Source organism: Diabrotica virgifera, chromosome 7, assembly GCF_917563875.1.
Source record: "Diabrotica virgifera virgifera chromosome 7, PGI_DIABVI_V3a".
Lineage (NCBI taxonomy): Eukaryota > Metazoa > Arthropoda > Insecta > Coleoptera > Chrysomelidae > Diabrotica > Diabrotica virgifera.
Window position 1 is genome coordinate 86,807,785 of NC_065449.1, and position 21,554 is coordinate 86,829,338.

General features: G+C 32.9%; 2 protein-coding genes across 2 annotated transcripts in view; both read right to left on the bottom strand.

Moving 5' to 3' along the window:
- Positions 1-21,554, bottom strand: part of LOC114328881 (acetylcholine receptor subunit alpha-like 1) — a 349,590-nt gene that overhangs the window by 265,929 nt on the left and 62,107 nt on the right. The window lies entirely within an intron of this gene.
- On the bottom strand, positions 6,973-10,047 carry LOC126888554 (uncharacterized). Its single transcript, XM_050656901.1, has 2 exons — positions 7,701-10,047; positions 6,973-7,427 (listed from the first exon to the last, which is right to left on the bottom strand). Exons 1-2 carry the CDS (start codon positions 10,045-10,047, stop codon positions 6,973-6,975), a joined length of 2,802 nt encoding a protein of 933 aa, XP_050512858.1.

A 21,554-nucleotide genomic window follows, 5' to 3' on the forward strand; every position in this document is an offset into this window, starting at 1 on the left:
ACAAAAAACCTTCCGAAATGGTGTAATTTTTCAATGAAAATGGCCAATTTTCAACTACGCATAACTCAAAAAGTATTGAGTTCTCAAAAAAAAAGCATAGACCATTTTTTGCTTAGAAATAGGTTCTCTAGCCACTTCCGTGCTTATTTTGACCAACAAATTTTCCACCCCCTTGAAGGGGTGGGAACCGCCCCAAGATAAAAGCGCCACAGTATATAGGGTAGATTTTGTTTCTTGAGCTATTCCCTACTTACTGTGAAAATATCAAGTACATCGATGTAGTAGGATGGAATTCGGAGCCAAATACCCTCACTGGCTGCCCTATAATAATAATGCTCTGCTATGATCGCGTGAGAGAGGACACACACAAGATTATAGCAAAATTTCTATGTACTGTAACTTTTTGAGTTTTTGAGCTACAGCAACTAGTTTTATGTCATTGGAAAGGTAATTTTGCATCCTTTCAAAATATGTAAAAATATACGGGGCGTATCTAAAAAAATTAAGATGATTTTTTTTCATTTCCGGTTCAACCGGAAGCCATATTTTGAGTAAAATTTATTGTGATAATAGATAATAAAGGACCGTATATGTCTGCAAAATTTCAAATTTTTGTTTCTATTACAAAGGAAGTTACGGGCACTCGAATATTTTTTATAAAAAATTCATAACTCCCCTCCTATGGGGAGTTAAGAAATCTGACCAATGTCATTCAATTTATCGACAGAATATCAAAAATATATCAAAAAATAAACAAATTCCTTGGAGCCATTTTTGAGAAAATCTAGTTCAAAGTTATGTCAAATTTTGACCCCTTAAATATAGGCAATCCATAACTTTTTCTGAAAAACGATGATATTCTTTTTATAGCCCCGTCTTTAGGCTATATAACGACTTTTTCAAATTAAACTTATCTTAAACAAGTTTTTAGATAGGTAGGGAAATGTGTCGGGTGGGCGGTCGGCCATGTTGGCCGTCATTTTGTATTTCTATTTACCTATAGATGAGCTAACTTTGAGTTAAATTTCATTCGTTTCGGTAAAAATTTGCAAAAATAGGCCTTAAATAACCCCCCTATTTCGGCCCCCCTTTGAGAGGTTTTTTTTAAAGCTTAGTTTCTCGACAAAATTCTCTTAAACTTACTCATACCGAATTTCATCAAAATCGGTCCAGTAGTTTTTGCTGGACAGTGGCGACATACGTACATACGTACGTACATAGTTCCGACATGTTTTTTTTTATTTGCTGTTTAGACTTAGGGGGACCCAAAACGTCGAAAAAAAGTGAAATCTGAAAAAAAATTTTTTGCACGATCCTATAACTTTATCTATTATACTATACTACGTATGTAGTGCGATAAAGTAAAAAATGTTTCATTCGACAAGCAGGTGGGTAGAGATCGACCTATATTCGAATCCCGTACTATATCGACAAAAATCAAAATGCGTTTTAAAGGTTAAAAGGGCAGATTTCGTATCCAATTTTTGTATTTTGTCGCAAGTGAAGTTAGTTTGTATACAACTGTTAAATAAATAAAAATTGCGCAATTTTTGTCATTTTTACGATTTTTATGGCGAGTTTTAGCCCAGGATAGGAGTGGAAGCTTTTTTGCATCTTTTGGGGTCCCAAAATTGATATTCTAAGTAAAATTCAGCTTATTCGTGTGATTTTTACAGGTCAAAGCTCTCAAGCTTCGACTATAATACTCTGGCAAATATATATTATATTTTTACAAAGTTTGTGAATGTGTTTAATTCGTAGAACAAATAAATGTAACATTTGTTTTTAAGGCTATCGGTACATAATTCGCAAATATTTTACGGCTATTCCTACTTTTCTGTCTTTACACGGCAAATTACGTGTAGTAAAATTCACACTGGTATGGATATGTAAACATTACTAGAATGTCATTCTACTTGAAAATGTCATCATTAACTTAAAGAGATGGCTTTTGAATGTTCTTGGATAACTGTTATATTTGTATAATTGCAAATTATTAATTCAGTTAATAAATGTGATAATTTTTTCACTAACTATGTATTCAGTGATTGTAATAATTTTTATGTACAAAAAAAACTAATACTCAATAGAGAAAAGAAGAGGAAAAGTGTTAAAGTGATTTTTTAATAATATATTGTTACTATGGAACACTTACAATTTTGAACATCTTTAACAACAAAATACTTGGATTTGGATTCAGAATATTTTATTCTGATGTATTCTCTGCTTGGATCTTCCACAAATAATACACAATAAATAACTTTTTATTAAGTTCACGTCCTAAATCAATTATTTATCAAATACACTATAAATTCATATTTTTTTTCTATGGATGCTATACAATATGCAACTTCTCTCACTACTTACATACATTCAAAATGAACAATTCCTCATGCAGTGAGAAAAGTCGGCCATTGCAGTGAGAAATATTTTTTCTCACGGGTTATCCTACGGTCTTCCATACTATGATCGCCTTTTCCATGGTAACATGCACAATACAAACACAATTAATGTTGTCAAATTAATGTGTTAAGGCTATGGGTACATAATTCGCAAATATTTTACGTGAATCCCTACTTTTTCTGTCTTTACACGGCAAATTACGTGTAGTAAAATTCACACTGGTATGGATAAGTAAACATTACTAGAATGTCATTCTACTTGAACATATCATCATTAATTTAAAGAGATGGCTTTTGAATGTTCTTGGATAACTGTTATTTTTATAATTGCAAATTATTAATTCAGTTATAAATGTGATAATTTTTTCACTAACTATGTATTCAGTGATTGTAATAATTTATTTGTACAACAAAAACTAATACTCAATCGAGAAAAGAGGAAAAGTGTTAAAGTGATTTTTTAAATAATATATTGTTATGGAACGCATACAATTTTGAACATCTTCAACAACAAAATACTTGGATCACAGAATATATTATCCTGATGTATTCTCTGCTTGGATCTTCCACAAATAATACACAATAAATAACTTTTTATTAAGTTCACGTCTTAAATCAATTATTTATCAAATACACTATATATCAATAATATCTAATCAATAACTCAAAATATTCCCGATGCAATATCAAATATTTAAAATTGTCACTGATTGTCAGTGTCTGACTGACAATATATGCTGACAATATTATATTCGGCTGAGTGCGTTGTAAGACAAAGATAGATTTGGAAAATATTACCATGGCATTATGTTTATTTTTTTCGAATCCTGAAAAAACCAATAAATATTTTTGAAAAATTTAAACGCAGAATGAAAGACTAAATTATTACCGAGGGCCGAAAGTCCCTTAGAATAAATAAAAAGTTTATTTTGAACGAGATATTTGAAATTAAAAATCACACTAAATTTTATCTTAGTTTTTCACCCCTGTAACTTATTAAAATAAACATTATAGAAGTTCTCAGGGACTTTCGGCCCTTGCTAATAACGTAATCTTTCATTCTGCGTTTAAATTTTTCAAAAATACTTATTAGTTTTCTCAGGATTCGAAAAAAATGAATCCCCATTTGAATAGCATTGCAGCCGAAAATACGTACCGATCCTCTTAAAGCAAAACCTACCAGGAATTACCTTTCAAAACTGTTCAAAAATAATTGTTAATTAGAATTTTAAAAAATAAGGTATATAAAGTTTAAGAATATTGAATACCCACATGTATATGTATTTTATTTTAATTTATGCATATAATATACCTAAAAGCACCTAAATTATTTAATTTTGAAGTTTGAACTCTTGACAAAACCGCATATCCATAGAAAAAGTACAGTGTACAACACATGAGAAAATGACATATTTCTCCCTCGCTTGATTTGCGGCCCTCGCCTTGTGCCAACAAACTTCTGCGCTCGTGAGAAATATGTCTTTTTTCTCACTTGTTGTACAATATACTATTAATCAATAACTCAAAATATTCCCGATGCCATGTCAAATATTTAAAATTGTCACTGATTGTCAGTGTCTGACTGACAATATATGCTGACAATATTATATTCGACTGAGTGCGTTGTAAGACAAAGATAGATTTGGAAAATATTACCACGGACATTGTGTAGGTTATTAGCAGGTATTGAACGGAAACAGTTTAATAAAAGCAACACAAGCAATAAACAATACAAATTACCTGCCAATTACTATTTTTCTTCGATAGCTACTATTGGTAGAGATTAAATGGAAATTCTCATAGGTGCCATACACTTATTAATACACACATTTAAATCAATTGTTGGTGGTCAAATAGCTCAAACGATAACAGGATATAGGTAATAATAAAATATGGTAAAAAGTCTACTAGGTTACTTACAATTGTTAATCAGGACGCGTCGACCAAGTCACTATTTTTTGCGTGTTGACATTTCAGCGGGCTAAATGCATCTCATCGATGTCGAAGGGAGAACAAAATTCCTGGTTTTCACGTGATTAGTCCTTTTGCCCGCGGCCCAGATGGGCATTCGAAAATATGCAAGCGAGGAACCACGGGCGTCGACAAGGGTAAAAAAGGGACATGATTTCGAACTATTCACACAACAAATCAATTTATCGGAATTTCCAACATTCTCCCCCCTTTAAAGGCCATAAGGCATTTAACAATTACTAATACTATATATCACTACTTGGGCAACAAGTAATGACAAAAAAAAACAAATCCAATAAACAAAAAAATACTAAAATACTTAAACAAAAAAGATATTAAAACTTAAGCTCAAATCAAAACTAAAATTAAAATGGTGGTTTTGTCGCAGTCGTACTAACAAATCCGAACAAAAAACTAAATCTAAAGTAACGAAACGTAAATCTAAAGTAAATCTAAAGTAACGAAAAGTTGACATCTAGTCCTCTATCGGCAAGGGACAGAGTCGGACAAGAGGCCGTTTCAAAGTTCCGTTAGTCGTACGCACGGTGGCTACCCGAGCTACCCCGTCTTTGCCCGCATGCAATTCAACAAGACGCGCGAGAGGCCATTTGCACGGAGCCAAATTATCTTCCTTCAAAACAACTAAACTACCGATTTTGGGTACAAAGCCAGAATCTAACCATTTGGACCTTTGTTGTAAGGTATGTAAATACTCCTTACGCCATCGAGCCCAAAAATCCCTATGGATGCGTTGTAACAACTGCCATCGGGACAAACGATTGAGGGATACCTCCGAAAAATCAGGCACAGGCAATGATGTTAAAGGTTCGAGAGTCAGGAAATGCCCTGGGGTCAAAGCGTTGAGATCTTCAACATCATTGGTCAATAGGGTGAGAGGACGCGAATTCAAAACGGACTCAATCAACGTCAAAACAGTGTAAAACTCTTCATATGTCAAAATTTGAGCCCCGACTATCCGAGCGATATGTTCTTTTACAGAACGAATGCCGCGCTCATAAATACCACCAAAATGCGGAGCCGCAGGAGGAGCAAAAGAAAATTTAATATTTTCTTTATCAAGAGCACCCTCCATAAAACTACGCAATTGTCGATACGCGCCATGAAAGTTGGTACCGTTATCAAAAAATACTTGCGATACTCGACCTCTCCGAGCAATAAAACGCTGTAAAGCGGCTAAAAAGGCTTCTGCGGACAAATCACTAGCCAATTCAAGATGTAAAGCCTTTGTGGCACAACAAACAAAGAGGCACAAATATGCTTTTTGACTTCTAACTCCTCGATAACGAGACATAGTTATCGAAAAAGGCCCACCATAATCTACCCCACAAATCGAAAAGGGTTTAATGGCTCCGAGACGAAATTTAGGCAAATCATCCATAGGGGGCTGTAAAGCCCTAGGAGATTGCTTCCAACATCTAATGCACTTAGACAAGACTGAATTAACGGACTGCTTAGAAGACAATATCCAAAACCTTTGACTCACCAAAAATTGAGTACTCTTAAATCCAGCATGTAAGTACTTTTCATGATAATGACGAACTAGGAGAGTCGTAAGACGAGATTTCTTTGGTAACAAAAAGGGGTGTTTTGCCTCATACGACAAGGAAGACTGCGATAGACGACCACCTACTCTTAAACACTGAGTATCATCATCTAAAAATACTTCTAATTTGCGAAATGGTTTTGGAAACGAGTTCGACTGAAGCTGGTCTTCAAAATACTGTTCCTGTGTAAAGCTAACAAGAATAATTAACGAGCTTTCCAATTCTACTGAACTCAAGGGTCCTACACGTCTTGACCTTTTCAAACGAGAGTTGTGCGCGAATCGCAACATAAAGGCCAAAATTCTTTGGATAGAGGTAAAAGACGATTGGTTTTCTAACAAACAAGACAAAAAATGTTCCTCACGAGTGGAAACAAACACTAAACTTTTCTTTACCTCTTCCGAAGGGGAATTTTCCCGCAATGATGGAGGAACCTCTGGAAAGATTAATGGAACATTATATAAAAACGAAGGACCTGTCAACCAGTCTAGTTTCGATACAAAAGCGGCCGGTAGCATGCCTCGCGAAGGCGCGTCGGCTGCATTACTTTGAGATTCAATGTAATGCCACGAATAATTTTGACTACGGGTCTGGATATACGAAATGCGATTTGCGACGAAAGTTTTAAACCTAGAAGGTGAACTTTTAATCCAGTGCAATACTATTTGCGAGTCTATCCAAGCATACACCTTTTGAAAGATTATATTCTTCCACGACTGTGACACAAACGACATAAGTTTGACCAAATGAACAGCAGCTAACAATTCTAATCGAGGGATCGTAATCTGTTTCATAGGAGCTACTTTCGACTTGGCACAAAGTAAATTAACTTGGACCATGTTCTGACTATCAATACTACGAATATAAACGACACAAGCGTATCCCTTTTCACTGGCATCAGCAAATCCATGAAGTTCTAAGATGGGACAAGAGGAAATATTCAAAAAACGAGGAATTTTAAACTGTGAAATAAGAGATAATTCACTTTTATATTGCTCCCACACACGAATAATTTCTGAGGGAGGACGATCATCCTATTCAAGACCAGTTGCCCAAAGTCGTTGGATTAAATGCTTGATGAAAAAGGTAATAGGTGTTAGATAACCACACGGGTCATAAATTCGAGCTAATTCGGACAAAAACGATCTTTTAGTACAAGGGACATCCTGCAATTTGACTGCAAATTGAAAGACATCGGACTGTGCAATCCACTTCAAACCAAGGATTTTCAAAGAAGGACCATTTGATTCCGGATCAAAATTAATAGAATGAGGATTAATATGCGATTCAGGAAATTGCGACAACAATTTGGGTTCGTTCGAACACCATTTCCGTAACTCAAAGCCTCCTAACTTCAACAAAGCGACTAATTCTTCAACTAAACTTTGTGCTTCTTCGAGCGTCGAAGCACCGAAAACAAAATCATCAATATACGAAGCATTACAAACGAGCGAGGCGGCTTTAGGAAAACGAGAGCCTTCGTCCAACACTAGTTGTTGAAGGGTTCTTAGAGCGAGATAGGGCGAGGATACAACTCCAAAAGTGACAGTTAACAAACGATATTCCTGAATCTCCTCAAAGCTAGAAAATCTCCATAACACACGTTGATAATCCGTATGCTCAGGAACTACTAAAATATTACGATACATCTGACGAATATCTGCACACAACGCAAAACGATTAAGTCTAAAATTTAACAAAAGCGAGACGATGTCCTGTTGTAGCTTAGGACCGACTAATAAATAATCATTCAACGATTTACCAAGCCTGGGACTTTTCTGAGACGCATTATATACCACTCGAATTTTAGTAGAGATACTTTCCGACTTAACAACGCAATGATGTGGGATATAATACTTTCCCTTTGTCTTTTCGACCTCAGGGACCAATTGCATATGACCTAAATCAATATACTCCTGCATATGGGACGAATATTCCTTTTGCAGACTAGGCTGACGAAACAAGCGACGTTCCAACGAAATAAATCTGTTCAAAGCAACATCATAGCTATCTTTTAAACAAGGCGGCGATTCACGAAAAGGCAAAGACACAACATATTTTCCCGAGACGTCCCGAGTATGTGTTTCCCGATAAATGGTTTCGCACAGAACGTCTTCCGGTTCTGAAACTGGCTCTTCCGGTATGTTCTCCAGTTCCCAAAATTTCCTTAACGAAGAATCTAACGAGTCTTCCACATTTGAAAGACAAACAAGCGACGAAGAAGAAGAACAAGTTGACGAAAGGTTAGGTGTGCTAGTTGGGCCCAACAAAATATATCCAAAAACGGTATTTAGGGCATCAGGTTGTCCCGGTTTACCTTCAATTTTACCCTCTAACAACACCTTCGAAAATATACTACAACCAATTAACAAATCGACCGATTGACTACAATTAAATTTGGGATCAGCTAACTTCAAATTTTTAATATAATTCCAAGCAGAAATATCTATTTGGGTGCTGGGCAAATCCGAGCAAACCCGATCTGTGATAATAGCCTCCAAATGAAACACCGGTGACTCCTGATGACGAGGTTGGATAGAGAAACTTATTTGACCCTGATTCAGTTTAGTTTGCATCGAATTGAGTCCGTTAACTTCGAACGAGCAAGGAGTTTTAGGCCATCCCAATCGATTGGCAGCCTTTCGACTAATGAACGAACTCATCGAACCCGAATCAATAAGACATCTTAAGGGTTGTTTACACCCTTTACTGTCAATCGCATGAACCAAAACAGTACCGAGCAAGATTTCCTTTTTGGTTTCATTTTTATTTCCTACAAAACTAGCGGCACAATGGGATACTTCAGGAGACGATTCGATTCCCGATGTCCCTGGACTATTATTTTCTGAGGACGACTGACTATTGGAACGGTTTCTCTCGAAGTGCAACAAACTATTATGGAGATGACTACTACATTTGCTACATTTGAAGGATTTAGGACACGACTTGACTGAATGGTTAGCCTGATTAAGACACTTAAAACAGGAAGAAGACTCTTTACAAAACTGATATCTCTCTTTTGGCGATTTTTTCAAGAACAACGAACACTGGTTGAGATAATGGCTTTGTTTGCATAGAGCGCAACATACTGAAGACGAATTTGTTACGAACGACGAGCTACTACGATTGTGCCTTGAATCACCAGTCTGGTGTCTGGAGTTGGCCCTTGGCTCCGTGTTATTTGGGGCCCGCGACGACTTCTTTCCCTCACCTATACTACTGTCTAAATTATCATACGCGATGTATTGGGTTTCGATGAACGCTACTAATTTTTTAAATGAAGGAATTTCATTAGACTTATTTTCCAACTCGAATAGCTTAATGGAATCAACATCTAATTTCGACAAAAGCAAATTGAACATAATGAAATCCCAATGCTCAGTGGGAAGGCCTAAAGTTTTCAATGCGGCTAAATTTTCTAAAAAGGTGTCTACTAATTTAGCTAGATTTTTCGAGTTAACCGCAGAGATTTTTTGAACGCCCATTATCGCATCCCAATGGGCGGTCGCACAACGACGAACATTTGTGTACCTTTTAACAATTAAATCATAAGCCACTTGGTAATTATCGTTAGTTATGGGCAAATTGCGAATTAAGCTAAGCGGAGTCCCGTCTAAACAACCTTTCAAATATTTGAATTTTTCTACGTTTCCTAGGGCTGCATTGTTATGCACTATCGAATTATAAAGGTCTATAAAGGATGCAAAATGAATAAAATTTCCTTGAAAATGCGGAAGATCAATACGAGGTAAGCGAATGTGCGAAGGATGAGCTCCGCCGGAAGCACAAGACGCTGGACCTGGACTTTCAGATGGTGACCCAAAGAATTCCGCGTCAAAAACTTTTATTTTGTAGAATAAGTCCAAGAATAATTCTCGGACTTTTTCTTCGTCCCCCGTATCTGAATCCGGTACCGACAAAACATTATTAATAATGCTTGTATGCTGCTTTAAAAATTCGTCCTTGATCAAATCTATTTCATTAACTCTAATTTTAAACAACGATCTTAAACTCAAGTCCGACACTGCTCTATTACCCAAATCAAAAATGGACTGAATGTCATTGAGCGCTGTATGCCGCTGGAATTTCAATTTTCTCGATTTATCCATTCCAACTTTTTATATAAAAATTTTAAACAGAAATGAAATTATCAAAGTAAAATATTAACTGTACTATAAATGCGACAATAAAAAATGCAATAATCCAGTAATAGTAAAATACTAACACGAAACGCGATTATAGACTTAAATCAAAAAATTAAAAGTATAACACAAAAAATATTTCTCTACGCCCATGGGGCGACACTCGGAAAAATACAAAATAATATTTTGTTTCTTAAAACCGAGAAACGATAATAATATTAAATCTTTAGACCCATTCGCGGAACCGAAACTCAAACTATTTAGTACCTACTTTGTACAATAAATCACCTGGCGGCGAGAACCCTTAAATTCGTCACGGTAAACAGATAAGCTTCGCTTCGACACGACGCAAAATTAACGATAAAACTTTCCTAATAGGTACATATCCCGATATCAAACAAAACAAATATAATTAATAATTAACATATCAAGTCTATATTACAAACCTATTGTAATATATAATAATAAACGAATATATGTATTATAATTGCGACGAATCAATCAAACCACCATTTCAAATTTTAAACAGTGTATCAAATAATATTAAAAAATAATTCATATCCGGCTCGAAGGACCAAAATGTAGGTTATTAGCAGGTATTGAACGAAAACAATTTAATAAAATCAACACAAGCAATAAACAATACAAATTACCTGCCAATTACTATTTTTCTTCGATAGCTACTATTGGTAGAGATTAAATGGAAATTCTCATAGGTGCCATACACTTATTAATACACACATTTAAATCAATTGTTGGTGGTCAAATAGCTCAAACGATAACAGGATATAGGTAATAATAAAATATGGTAAAAAGTCTACTAGGTTACTTACAATTGTTAATCAGGACGCGTCGACCAAGTCACTATTTTTTGCGTGTTGACATTTCAGCGGGCTAAATGCATCTCATCGATGTCGAAGGGAGAACAAAATTCCTGGTTTTCACGTGATTAGTCCTTTTGCCCGCGGCCCAGATGGGCATTCGAAAATATGCAAGCGAGGAACCACGGGCGTCGACAAGGGTAAAAAAGGGACATGATTTCGAACTATTCACACAACAAATCAATTTATCGGAATTTCCAACACATTGTGTTCATTTTTTTTCGAATCCTGAAAAAACAATAAATATTTTTGAAAAATTTAAACGCAGAATGAAAGACTAAATTATTACCGAGGGCCGAAAGTCCCTAAGAATAAATAGATAGTTTATTTTGAATGAGATATTTGAAATTAAAAATCACACTAAATTTTATCTTAGTTTTTCACCCCTGTAACTTATTAAAATAAACATTATAGAAGTTCTCAGGGACTTTCGGCCCTTGCTAATAACGTAATCATTCATTCTGCGTTTAAATTTTTCAAAAATACTTATTAGTTTTCTCAGGATTCGAAAAAAAATGAATCCCCATTTGAATAGCATTGCAGCCGAAAATACGTACCCATCCTCTTAATTGAGATTTCAGTTCTCTACAAATTAGTCCAGGAACCAAAGCTTTTCACCTCGCAATTTTTACAGAATTGATCAATTTGCTTGAAAATTTGAGAATAAGTAGTGGATAGTCCATGGATCAAACTCTACATGATGCCGACAGGCACTTTTACCATCTCGAGGGCGGTTGCCACCCCATCTCGAGGGTGGAAATTTTTTATTACATTTTGACCACAAAAGTTAATAAAAACATTCATTATAAGAAAAAATGTTATATATATTTTTTGATAAAATTAATAGTTTTTGATTTATTCGCTATCGAAAGTGTTAGTTTTATATCTAAAAAATCAATGTTTTTCGATGGTATACTCATTTACGATTCACTCAATTTTTGCCGTAGAACAAATTTTATCAAACCAAGTTCTTGGGAATTAAATTACCTCGGGAATTACAATTTTATATTTAAACATTTTTTCGTATCTCTGATGCTAACTTTTCTAATCTGAAGAAAATGGCATTTTTTTTACCAAATTGCAAACATTCGTTATTCGCTTTAAACTTCAGTTTTTTAAAAACTAATCATTCTAAGCCAGTCAAACTTCTAGAATCTATTAATGATACATAAATAAAGAAGAATGAATAAGACCAATTACTAAAAACACCTCTAACTTACATTATTATGCTTCCAATTGGATTGCTTTTTTTTTAATATATTGATTTTTTAACCGTACGTTTTTTATTTTTCATCTTAGAAAGTTAGTTAAAAAAGAATTTTGTAGGTTTTTACAAGATTTATAAGGCTATTGATATTAAATCCTTATAAAATTCTCAGTCACAAAAAGAGGTGGCATTGAAAGGGTTGGTAAAGGCGGTTTTGGCATGATATTACAAGTTTTAATTGTCAAAAGCTCATTCAATTTTTGCCGTAAAAAATTTTTTGCAAACCATGTTCTTGGGAATGAAATAAGCTACAATTTCATATTTAAATATTTTTTCATATCTTTCTTGCTAATCTTTCTATTCTGAAGAAAAAGGCATTTTTTACCAAACTACAAAAATTCGTTATTTGTTTTGAACTCCATTTTTTTAAAAACTAATCATTCTAAGCCGATCAAAATTCTAGAACCTATTAAGAATACGTAAATCAAGAAAACCTAATCAGGTCAATGACAAATTATAATTAGGGTGGTGATTACGGGGTTGTTTACGATCACATTTTTGCTGAAAAAAATAGGGACTGACATTCTTTTCATTATACGTCACTTCATTTTTTTAGCTAGAGATTTTTATTATTTCTGGTAATCTGGAAATATCTAAAATATTTATACCCGTATGCACGCCAATGGTGAATATAAAATTCTTAATTGTATGCCAAAAAAATGCGCAATAACTACCTCTTAAAATCTACCAAATTTCATTTGCATATCACAAACCGTTTTAGAGAAATAAATAAATCGTCAGTTTGTAAGAACAATTTCAACACCCCCTATCTCGGAAACGAAGCATTTGCGGGCATACGTTTATAAAGCAAACTGTCATTATTTTATCATGCAGAATTACCCCTTAAAGCTTGCCGTACTTATTGAAAAACACCCTGTATTGACGAAAAACAGGGGTAGTTGTTAAAGTGCCTAACTTTTTTATTATCCAACATAAGCGAATGAATAAAAAAAATGTTAAGAAAACCTGAGGCTATAGTTTGGTTATAATTTCAGTATTTTATAAAAGCTAGAACATTCCACAGGGTGTTCCAAAGTTTGAGAAAAAAACACAGTTTGATTCGTACACCCTGTATACAATGACAATGTAACTGTCTAGCAACAATATTATTACAGCGATATTGATAAAGAATAAGGCTATAACATATTAAAAAAATTACTTAAATCGGACATCAATACAAGACATTAAAAATGACCCATTTTTTGGGGTGCCCGTTTTCTCTGCCGGTGAGTGTAGAATAACAAATGAGATGTCGAATGAAAGCTTATAACCCAAGGATGATACTAAAAATGAGAAATTTGACCTCGAACTTCCGGTTTTATAGTTGCAACCGGAAGTACCATTTTAAAGTCACCGAAATAGTATAAGCGATATATTATTCGACGTGCCTTGGCAAGATCAGAACAAATGTATATTTTTGGTTTTTATATCATTTCCGGTTAAAAGCTCTAACTGCAAGTGTCATATTATAGTACATAGCCGAAATAGTGCATGTGACATATCAATCAAAGTGTATTGAAATGTCAAGCTTGAATCTATAGTTCCTGCTTTGAAGTCATTTCCGTTTAAACAGTTATGACCAAAAGTGACTCAAAATTAGTAAAATCGTATATCAATCGACAAAAAGTTGTACGAAGAGTTCAAATATCGACTTCTGGTTCTATTTTCGGTCACTTTGAGTGAAAACCTAGTACTTACGAAGTCCAAATACTTGTTTACTTTGCCCAAAATATACTAAGAACCCAAAGTGTTATAATAACTAATAACTTACTGTAACTTACTCTGTTGATTTGAAAAGTAAAATATTTAAGACATAATTTAATAGTACCTACCTAAATAGGTAAATAAATCTTTTAATTTAATAATTATTTATTAGGCTATTGATAATGTTCAAAATAAGAGAGCTAAAAGGAACTACAACGTTAACGGGATTTTATTGTCTCATATGGTCAATGGATCTCTAAATTTGAAAAAACCGCTGAGTGCTACCATTTAAATGGGTGCGTTTTTGAGAAAGGGGTGAATTAGTCCCTAGGCACAGGGTGCATTAGGGTAAGTTCTATGCAATTTTGGTACAAATATGTCTACAGAAAAATTGTTCCAGATTAAATTTACTGTCTAAACGTCACCTCTTAAAGTGAAAAATATTTTATTTTACAAAAATATATTCAAAAGAAAAGCAAGGAAAAAACACGAAAGGCAGCAATTTTGTTTTTTGCCCCATAACTTTTTTCCACGGGGATATAGGTATAGGCATTACTTTAGTGAAAAATAACTTCTATTATTCCTCTTTAAAATAAAGCTTGGTAAAAGTCTCTGGGATTTATAGTTTCTGAAATAAGATTTTTCAAAGTTCGCCGCTCACATCATTTTTGAGACATTTTCCCCATTATATCGGAAACATTGTTCTGTAACTTTTTTCTACGCATTTCTAGGTATATGCAATGGTACATTTAGTAGAAAGAGAAGTCAATTATCTTTAAAATGGTCTATTGTATAAGGTTACACGACTCTTTATAAGCAAGCTATGCTTTTTCAAGGTTTTATACTTTTAATAATTTTTGATATTTTTAATGATTATTTTTTAAATTTCTCATTGTGAATATTTTCCTTGTAAATTTAGGTATGTACATTGTAAAGCTTGTTTTCTTTGCTTTAAAATGGTGTATTGCAAAAAATTCTAGGACTATTTTAAACAAGATCTTCGTAGGATATCCAAGGGTATCCGTAATTAGAGAAAAATTTTAAATTTTTTTTATTTTTTTCAATTAGAAGAATGTAATTGCATATTATAACATAATTTTTAATTCCAAATAACTTTTCTTAATAACACTTTTCGATATTGTGAAATATAAAGGTACTTTACTCTTGAGCGAAATTCATATTTTTTAATATACCTCGTACTCTATTGAAACAATTTTATATCTGATGATTGCATCTTAGGTTTTATACTATGCAAAGTATTTTATAAACAATATTTTTTTTATAAAGTTAATAATAAAAAAGTTTTCCATGTGGTTTCAACTTAGTAGGACTCCTTGCATGTGTATATGTCACATTTTGAAAAAGCATATCTTGTTTAAAAATAGTCCTAGAATTTTTTACGATACACCATTTTAAAGTAAAGAAAATAAGCTTTCTTTTTTATTGTACAATGTATATACCTAAATATACCATAAAAAACGTTATAATAATAAGAAATTTAGAAATAATCGTAAAATATATCAAAAATCATTAAAAGTATAAAACTTTGAACAACCATATCTTGCTTAAAAGTAGCCATACAGCCTTCTATAGGAGATCATTTTAAGGGCAATTAACTTTTCTTCGTCTTAAATGTAACAATGCATATACCTAAAGCTACGTAGAACAAAGTTACAGAACAATGTTTGAGAAGTAACAAGCAAAATGGGCCAAAATCGCTGTGAGTGGCAAACTTTGAAAAATCATATTTTGGAAAATATAAATCATAGAGACTTTTACAAAACGCCATTTTAAAGAGAAAGGATGAAATATTTTTTTTCTTAAAGCAATGCCTATATCCACATCCCCGTGGAAAAAAGTTATGGGGCAAAAAACAAAATTGCTATCATTTGTGTTTTTTTCTTGCTTTTCTTTTGAATATATTTTTGTAAAAAAATGTATTTTTGACTTTAAAAGGTGATGCCTCGATAGTAAATTTAGCCTGGAACAATTTTCCTGTAGACATGTTTGTACCAACAGTGTATAGAACTCACCCTAATTCGCCCTGTGCCTAGGGACTAATTCACCCCATTCTCAAAAACGCACCCCTTTAAATGGTAGCACTCCACGGGTTTTTATTATTTAGAGGTCCATTGACCATATGAAACAATAAAACCCCGTTAACGTTGTAGTTCCTTTCCAAAATACATAATCAATAGCCTATATGTAAGCTTTGTGGTGACACTGACATTGGCAATTTGTCATTACAATCATAAATGAATTTGCTTTAATATAATTTAATATTTAAAAGTTTAAAAGACAATTCAAGTTCTTATAATAAGAAATGTAAAGCATGAACATTTAATTGTCGATTCTTTGTTTTAGGTTAGTATTTCATTAGTTAATATTAGTTATGTAAAAATTAAATAAACTTTGTTTTAGACGAGAATCTTATTGTGTTATGCTTTGAATAAAATCCAATCTTATAAATCGACAATTCGTATACATGTGGAAAAATTAAAATTGGATACCTACATGATGGAGAAATTACGATTTGAATTTATTGTAAAAGCTAAACCAGATGATAACAAGACAAATATTTATGCCGTAACTTCCATTACGGATACACAAAATCAAACTTTTATTGTGCCTATAGACTGCAGGGGTCACCAATTAGGGGACCGCGGTCAGCATCCCGACCGTGAGCTAGTTTTGTGCGGACCGTCAATAAATTCAGAATATACGTAGTGTTTGGTAATTTTGAAAATGTTTGGCCATGAAATTGTGTACTATGTTTGGCTCAACTTAGTGTGCGAAGCCGCTATATCAAGAATGAACTTTATTAAAAATCGGTAGAGATCTCACTTAACAGATGAATATCTCAACTCACTAATGAGACTCAGTTGTACTAAACTCACTCCAAGCTTCAGACAGGTTGTACATAAAAAATGTCATTTTTCTCTCTGATAATTTAATTTTGTAAAGAGTTTTCCCCCTTATTGTTATACTTACTAATCATTAATTTTGAAATTAAGTAAGCTGTAATATAAAATTTTCATGCGCATTTTTATATTCATTTATTCTCTACATATGTTAAGTAGGAGTACTTTTCAGATGTGCATTTAATTAAAATAATTTTCAGATCTAATAAGTTTGCAACAAACACCTAGCATTGAAATTAATGTAGAAAAGATAACATGTTAATTAGCATTTTGTACTATGATTATTTATTTTAAATTCCTCAGTTTCCTTTCTACAAAATTGAAGATATCTAAAAACTTCATTAGCATTCAAAATATAAATTCCTAATTTTTAAAATATTCTCAGTAACAATTTACAATACTGCTGTTTTCAAAATATACTGATAATAACATCAAAACAATACAAAATGAATTTATATTTTATTTATTGTACCAGGAAAACTTATAGAAAAGTATACAGTAACCAAAAAACAATAAAATATTATTAGTTTTCCTTTCCATATTAGTCCATGTATAAGGTTACTTTCGTTTGAAAAATGTTTCTGACTCGATTTCTTTGCGGATTCCTGTTCAAAAATGTCCCCTTTAAACAAATCAAAAGGGTGCCGGGTGAAAAAATTTTTTAAGCAAATTCAGAATTATTTTTTTGCCGCGAAAAATGTATTTTTAGGTTTCTTGTGCCATAGGAATAGGAGCCATAGGAGTAGGAGCAGTTTTGAAACAATTCAACACAATTCAACAAAAACCAGTTGCGTATTTTTCTAAAAAAATAAATGAATCGCAAAAAAAGAAAAAAGCGATATTTTTAGAATGTTTAGCCATAAAAAGAGCATAAAGTTTTGGCAACATTGGTTGATTGGAAACTATTTTACCGTTTATACAGATCACAAACCTTTAGAGAAGTTAAATATAAGAAACAGACCTGACGATGAATTAGGTTATAGGTCTGGATCCCGCGTATGAAAAAAAAGTTGATTAATAGCAAGCTGACAATTTGTTAATAGCTTAAGGGTGTCTAGTCGGATAAACTTTGATATATGGGAACACTGGAACAGGGGCAGTTTTAATTGTGGAACAGGTTAAAAATTTGAAACGGTCACACCACGAAAACGGCACATTTATTTTGTCCGACAGAACAAACTTAAACTCTACGAACAGAGATTAAACTCTCATGCAAAAATCAGACTGCTATTTATCACCTGTCATAATTCCTGTCATTTGACATATTCTACATATTCCACTTATTAAAACGCCCATTTGGTGATAGATATCAGTCTGATTTTTGCATGAGAGTTTAATCTCTGTTCGAAGAGTTTAAGTCTGTTCTGTCGGACAAAATAAATGTGCCGTTTTCGTGGTCTGACCGTTCCAAATTTTTAACCTGTTCCACAATTAAAACTTCCCCTGTTCCAGTGTTCCCAAATATCAAAGTGTGTCCGACTAGACACCCTTAAGTTATTAACAAATTTTCAGCTTGCTATTAATCAACTTTATTTTCATACGCGGGATCCAGACCTATTAGGTTAGGTTAGGTTAGGTTAAATATAAGAAACAGACCTGACGATGAATTAGGCGATATGTCACATTATCTGTCACAATATAATTGTGAGATAAAATATTTTTCAGGAAAAAATAATACAGAAGCGGATTCTCAGCAGAAATCCGGTGTTGGAAGTTGATGAAAATCATGAAGACAACTTAAGAACAGTAAATATTATTGATATCTATGACATATAATATGACCAAGCAAAAGAAGATGGAATTTATTATAAAAAAAGTGGAAAAAATAGGAAAAAAATAGTCATAACTGAAGATTACAGTAAAACGATAATCAAAAAGATACATGAAAAATATTGTCATACTGGAATAAATCAAACAGAATCTGAAATAAAACCCTTTTATACTGCACCAAATCTATGAAAACATTTAAAAAATTTATGCAAAAACTGCGAGATATGTATAAAAAACAAAACAAGACTAAATAGAAAATATGGCTTTATGTCGCAATTAGGCCCAGCTACTAAACCCTTTCAAATAATGTTACTGGACACAATAGGAGGATTTGGAGGACAAAGATCAACAAAACGATATTTACATCTACTAGTTGACCACTTTACTAGATATACATATATCCTATGTTCCAAGAATCAATATGCTCGAGACTTTATTAAACTTTTAGAAAAAATTCCTAAAGAAGAAACAATAGACATCTTGCTCACAGATCAATATCCAGCATTTAATTTAATTGAATTCAAAAATTACCTCAATAACAGAAATACTCAATTAATACTTAAGTACAGCGGTAGACGCACCGTTTTCAAACGGTTTAAATGAAAGGCTAAACAGTGCCGGATTAACCATTAGGCGGACTAGGCGGCCGCCTAGGGCCCGGGCACTTTATGGGGCCCGCATCCCACACAAATGCATTAATTAATATTGAATTATTTAAGCAGTAATTAAAAAAATAGAAATGTTAAAAAAATCAAATAGGGCTAACTGAGACAAAAAAAAAGAGAATGGTTAATTTATGATTTCCAATCAAACTCAGTTTTTTGCTTTGTCTTCTGTCAAATATCAGGAAAATACAACCGACTTCAGGACAAATTAAGCAGTTATCTTCAAAGGCATTTTTATATGCAATGTTCTAATCATTCCCTCAATTTGGTAATCAATTTTGCAAGCAAATTTTATTTTAAATACCAATTAGCTGGTAATTATTTTGGTATGGTACGTTTTTATTTCAATTTCTACCCACCGATGGGCCTTATAGTCCATTCACTCACGGTAAAATATTGCAAAATCTCCGGATTTTAAAGAACCTTTGGATTTGAAACAAGAGCTTGGATTGACATGAAATTTGTTATAAGCATAGCTAATATGTCTAAGAAAAAAGTGATATTGTGTCAATGTGTGTTTTTGCTCTACGGTTGAGTCCACCCCTTCTCGAGGGTGAAAAAATATGCCGTCAAAATACGTCCGGAAGTGGATAAACTGACTAATTCTAAGCAACTTTTGTTCAATAGAGTTTTTTCATCAAGCCAATACATTTCGAGTTATTTGCAAGTGAATATTTTCAACAACAAATAACACGTTTTTAGACGGTTTCTCCCAAATAACTTAAAAATTAAGTATTTTATCAAAAAAATATTCTTAGCAAAAATATAGCTTTTAAAAATTTAAAAAATGGTGTATGTGTGCAGTCTGTAGACCCAGTACAAGTAGAGTTGTAGCTAATGAAAAGTAGGTTATATTCGTCAAATTCAAAATCGAATATTTCAACGTGCAATAATCAATAAATGAAGCACTTTTCATGAAAAACTCATCATAACTTGTTTAAATGTTTAAAACAGCATTATTTTTGTTTTAAAAAAATTCTAGCATAAAAAGTAAGTAAGATACGCTCAGAATAAAGTTGATCCCATTTTCTGGGTTAAAAAAGCTGGTGAAAATAACCCCCTAATTAGCATCCCAAATGAAATTAATCCTTACCGCTTCACAAGCTACTTTACTTATGTATTGGTTATATGCTCTGTGAGTTTTATCGGTATAAAGTGCTTATTTATAAAAGGGCTGTAGTAGAAAGGGCTTGAAAAAGTCACTAATCACGATTGTATGCAATTTTTTTTATTTGAATGCCTTGACAACTAATGGTCAGTGGCATGGTACAGTGGATTTTTCCAATTAGGTACCTAGTGTAATGGGTAGTGTGTGTGTTGAGTAAATGTCTTGTTGCTTAGCAAAGTCGTCATTGTTTTTGCAAAGAGACGCTAATTTTATCCGAACGTCTGCGGACCCTCAGCTGAGTACCGATACCACAAGGATAGAAACTATTTTCATTTATTAATTTTTAATAAATGAAAAATTCTCTACCGAGGGTATGCAAATTTTGAACAGTCATATCTTAACCAATTTTGATCTTCCAAAAAAACAAAAATCTGAAATATTCAGAAAAGCAAAACCTATTTTTTTACTCTTTAAGATTTTTGGTATCACTAATAATTTTTAAGTTATTTTGAAAAAAAAGACAATTTTTTTCCAAAATTTCAAAAAAATTGTTTTACTTTAAAGCCCAATATTTTGAAATATGAGCACTGTGAACCGGTGAAACTTACAGATCATATAAATAATATACTTATAAATTTTTTCAAGATTTTCATAAATTTTCAAGATTTGTTTGCCAAAAAAAAAGGAATCAACATTATTTTAAGCTTTACTTGCTTAATTTTGATACTTAAGACATGTTTAAAAGAAATACGAAAATTACATTTTTACACTTATAAAACACTTTAAAAAAGTTGTGATGATTTTTGTCATAATCTACTTTTCATTAGCTCCAATTCTGCTTATACTGGGTCTATATACTTCATACATACACAATTTTTTAAATTTTGTATACGCTATATTTTTTCTAAGAATATTTTTTCGATAAAATACTTAATTTTGGAGTTATTTGCGAAAAACCGTCTAAAAACGTTTTTTTTTTTTGTTGAAAAATGAACATATTCACTCGCAAATAACTCAAAAAGTATTGATTTAATAACAGTAATTTGATAGAACAATAGTTACTTAGAATTAATCAGTTTATCCATCTCCGCACTTATTTTGAATGTATGTTTTTCACCCCCGAAGGGGTGGCACTCATACCCAGGGCAAAATCACATA